The sequence below is a fragment of the Lineus longissimus genome, chromosome 9 (genome assembly GCF_910592395.1).
Source record: "Lineus longissimus chromosome 9, tnLinLong1.2, whole genome shotgun sequence".
NCBI classification, from domain to species: domain Eukaryota; kingdom Metazoa; phylum Nemertea; class Pilidiophora; order Heteronemertea; family Lineidae; genus Lineus; species Lineus longissimus.
In genome coordinates this window covers 10,992,668-10,995,823 of record NC_088316.1, presented here as the reverse complement: position 1 = coordinate 10,995,823, position 3,156 = coordinate 10,992,668, and the positions used below count along the sequence as shown (strand labels likewise).

Genomic DNA, 3,156 nt, shown 5'->3' with positions numbered 1-3,156 from the left:
ATGACCCCAGGGGGACTATATCCGCTGTCACACCGGTACAAAATAAGATAAAACTCCATGTCAATGGTCGTAATCACAAAAAAATTCTAGGCCCGGTGTAAGGCTTGTACCCACGGGCGCGATTTATCGCCTACAAAACGTCGCTGCGATATTCCGCCGCGACAAGTCGTTGCGCGCCGAATTTCGTAACCTGTTCCGACTGAAGCGTATAATGGAGCGTACTCATGTCAGGTTACGACATAATCTCTTGCTAATCGACTTCAAGGACTTGCGGAGTTCATTTTGGACACGTTGCACGTGCCGTCCGGGTTCATTTTGAAACATGTCTTCAACGGATTCGGATTCTGACTTCGACGATATCCTCGTCGTACGCATGTTATGCAAGAGAAAGAAGAAGAGAAGGCACAATTACTGGGTTCACGACCTGTGGCAGGAGAGGCCAATTTATGGCGAATATCATCATCTCATCAGACAGTTGTTTGGATACGAAGATAAATTCTTCATGTACTTCAGGATGTACCCGCACGAATTCAACAACCTGCTAGCGATGTTGAGAGAAGAATTGACGAAAGACGTCACAACTATGCGCAGGCCTATTGGTCCTGAGGAGCGGTTAGCCATATGTCTGAGGTAAGAAGACAAAGCAAGTTTAATTTGGTTAAATTTCATGAATTTATTTACCATCTGTTTAGAAGGATGACCACGAGTTGTTCATCATTTGTTGGCCAAAGGTTTGTTGACAAGCTGAACCTACTGCAGCTGCACTCTGTTGCTGCCCAACCAAAGATTGGTTTGGTGCATTACATGAAGATGCATCTCTATTGCCTGATGAACTGGCTTTATACATTTGTTGCATTTCTGCTTGATGAACAAGGCCATGTACTTTGAACATTAGATCTACCCTAACATATGGGGGGAACTTTCTTACTTTAGTTGTCATAGACTTCATGAAATCTGCTACATCGTCATCAGTATCGATTGGAGGTTTCCTGTCCATTTTTTCGCTTTTTTTCTTTATGTAATTTAGAAAGACTGCATCCGTAGTGGCAATGACATCAGTGCTCTCAGTTTTCTTCCTTTTCTTCGCTGTGACGGCACTTGTCTTTGACGAACTGCTTGGCTCCATGGTGTCATCGTGATCCTCATCCACAGTCTGATCGTCATCCTCAGCAAGGAAGTCAGATACATCCTTGGTCGTCTGCTTTTCATCATGGCCCTCTTCTTGAGTAGCCTGAAGATTACCCGATGACCTAGAAAGAACAACATATTCAATTTTAATATGCTTGTTCATATGGCAATTTATCGAGAGTCGAAATTTTGCAAATATCAAATCATTCTTTACCTTCGATCCTCCAAAAACGGTTCCAGAAATCCCAGCATTTTTGCGTACTTGTATTCCTTTACATTTTTTCTTCCTTGCCCACTCTTTGTACGAATATCGTTCTTGTATCTTCTCATGGCGTCCACTTCGATTTTGCCAGAGGAACTGAAAAAAAAATGTTCTCATTTCAGGTTCTTAGCAACTGGTGATTCCTACAATACAATATCGACAAGTTTTCGTGTTGGGAAGACAACGGTCTCTAGAATCGTGAAGGAAACATGCGAAGCAATTTGGATGAAACTACAGCCGTTGTACATGCCGAAACCGGACCGAAACCACTGGGAAAGAGGCATCGAAGGCTTCTATACAAAATGGCAATTTCCAAATTGTTTGGGTGCATTGGATGGAAAGCATGTCCTCATTTTTGCACCAAAGAAATCTGGAAGTATGTATTTTAATTACAAGAAGACATTTTCCGTTGTCTTGCTTGCCCTGGTAGACCATGACTACTCCTTCTCGGTCATTGATGTCGGATCATACGGTTCCAATAGTGACGGGGGTATTTTCCGTAGGAGCGTCTTAGGCCAGGGTGTAGCCTCTGGCACCCTCCATATTCCAGAAGAAAAGCATCTACCAGATGCAGATCACAGAGGTTTGGTTCCATGTGTCATTGTAGCTGATGAGGCCTTCCCGTCACTACAAAACCTTCTGCGCCCTTTTCTGGGAAGAAATCTTCCCGTTGATCAGCGCATATTCAACTATAGGTTATCTAGGGCCAGACGTATTTCAGAAAATGCATTTGGTATTCTTGTAAACCGATGGCGACTCTTTCACCGCAAAATTCCTCTTCAACCAGAAAATGATGATGCGGTGGTGATGGCAACGTGCGTTCTGCATAATATGCTGCAGAAAAGGGGCACAGCTGTTCCTCCACCACCACCACAACCAAAAGCCCAAACAGATCGTATTGATGATGGAATATTGCAGAACCTAGAGCAAGTCGGGCATAGGCAGAAGAAAGATGCCCTGGTTGTGAGAGAAACATTCAAGGACTATTTCATGTCAGATGCCGGTGCTGTTTCATGGCAACACCAAAGTTGCTTTGGTGAAGACTAAATAAAACTGGCTAGTATCTCAGATAGAAGTAAGCCCTGCTGACTAGGACATTTGGAACATCTGTATCAGCAGATCCATAACAAAAGTGTATAATATGTCCTTCTCAAATTGCTGATGATAACAGACTGTATCAGCCAAATGTACATCAAATGTATTTACCTCCAATAGACAACTTATCAGCAACCTTTTTCCATGCGTCATCTTTTTTGTCAGGATCCTTGTATTCCTCCAATCCTTTGTTATATATCCTAGGGAACTTCTCAATCTCCAGGATCAACCGTTCCAAAAAATCGGGTTCAGACATGTCGAGTTGGTGATGACGGACCCAAAATGATGACCAAGTGAACAGTTGAGGACTATTTGTGGACACAAGCCCGCAAATCATTACGTAATTCTGTCTGTCAATAACCCAAAGGCAGTTACTTGAGTCAAAATGACCTAACCGGTCGCCGCGATTTGTCGCATAGATTGCCCTTTTTGCAATCTCAATTACGTAGCGCGCAAGGCCAAGCACGAGAAAGCACGAGAAATCGCTTGGATTTTGTAGCATCGCTCAAGTGGGAACACATGTACTGAATTGACTAGGAACCATTCTTTGCGATTATCGCTGCGACTTTCCGCGGCGGCAAAAGCAAGGAAAATCGCGTCCGTGGGTACAAGCCTTTAACATCTGTGGTTGTTTCCCATGTGTCAGTGTTTCCAAACAATAGGCAGCTAGA

The 3,156-nt window shown here is 43.5% G+C and overlaps 1 protein-coding gene across 1 annotated transcript; it reads right to left on the bottom strand.

Moving 5' to 3' along the window:
• Positions 1 to 613: 613 nt before the first annotated feature.
• Positions 614 to 2,741, bottom strand: LOC135494042 (uncharacterized). The gene is made up of 4 exons (XM_064781792.1): positions 2,611 to 2,741; positions 1,343 to 1,486; positions 929 to 1,250; positions 614 to 625 (listed from the first exon to the last, which is right to left on the bottom strand). The coding sequence occupies exons 1-4, from the start codon at positions 2,739 to 2,741 to the stop codon at positions 614 to 616; spliced, it is 609 nt and encodes a 202-aa protein (XP_064637862.1).
• Positions 2,742 to 3,156: the final 415 nt, after the last annotated feature.

Coding starts and splice junctions, on each gene's coding strand:
- LOC135494042 (XM_064781792.1), bottom strand. CDS start 2,741: ATGTCTGAACCCGATTTTTTGGAACGGTTGATCCTGGAGATTGAGAAG. Junction 1,487..2,610: donor TGGAAAAAGGTTGCTGATAA/GTTGTCTATTGG, acceptor TTTTTTTTTCAG/TTCCTCTGGCAAAATCGAAG. Junction 1,251..1,342: donor CCGTTTTTGGAGGATCGAAG/GTAAAGAATGAT, acceptor TGTTCTTTCTAG/GTCATCGGGTAATCTTCAGG.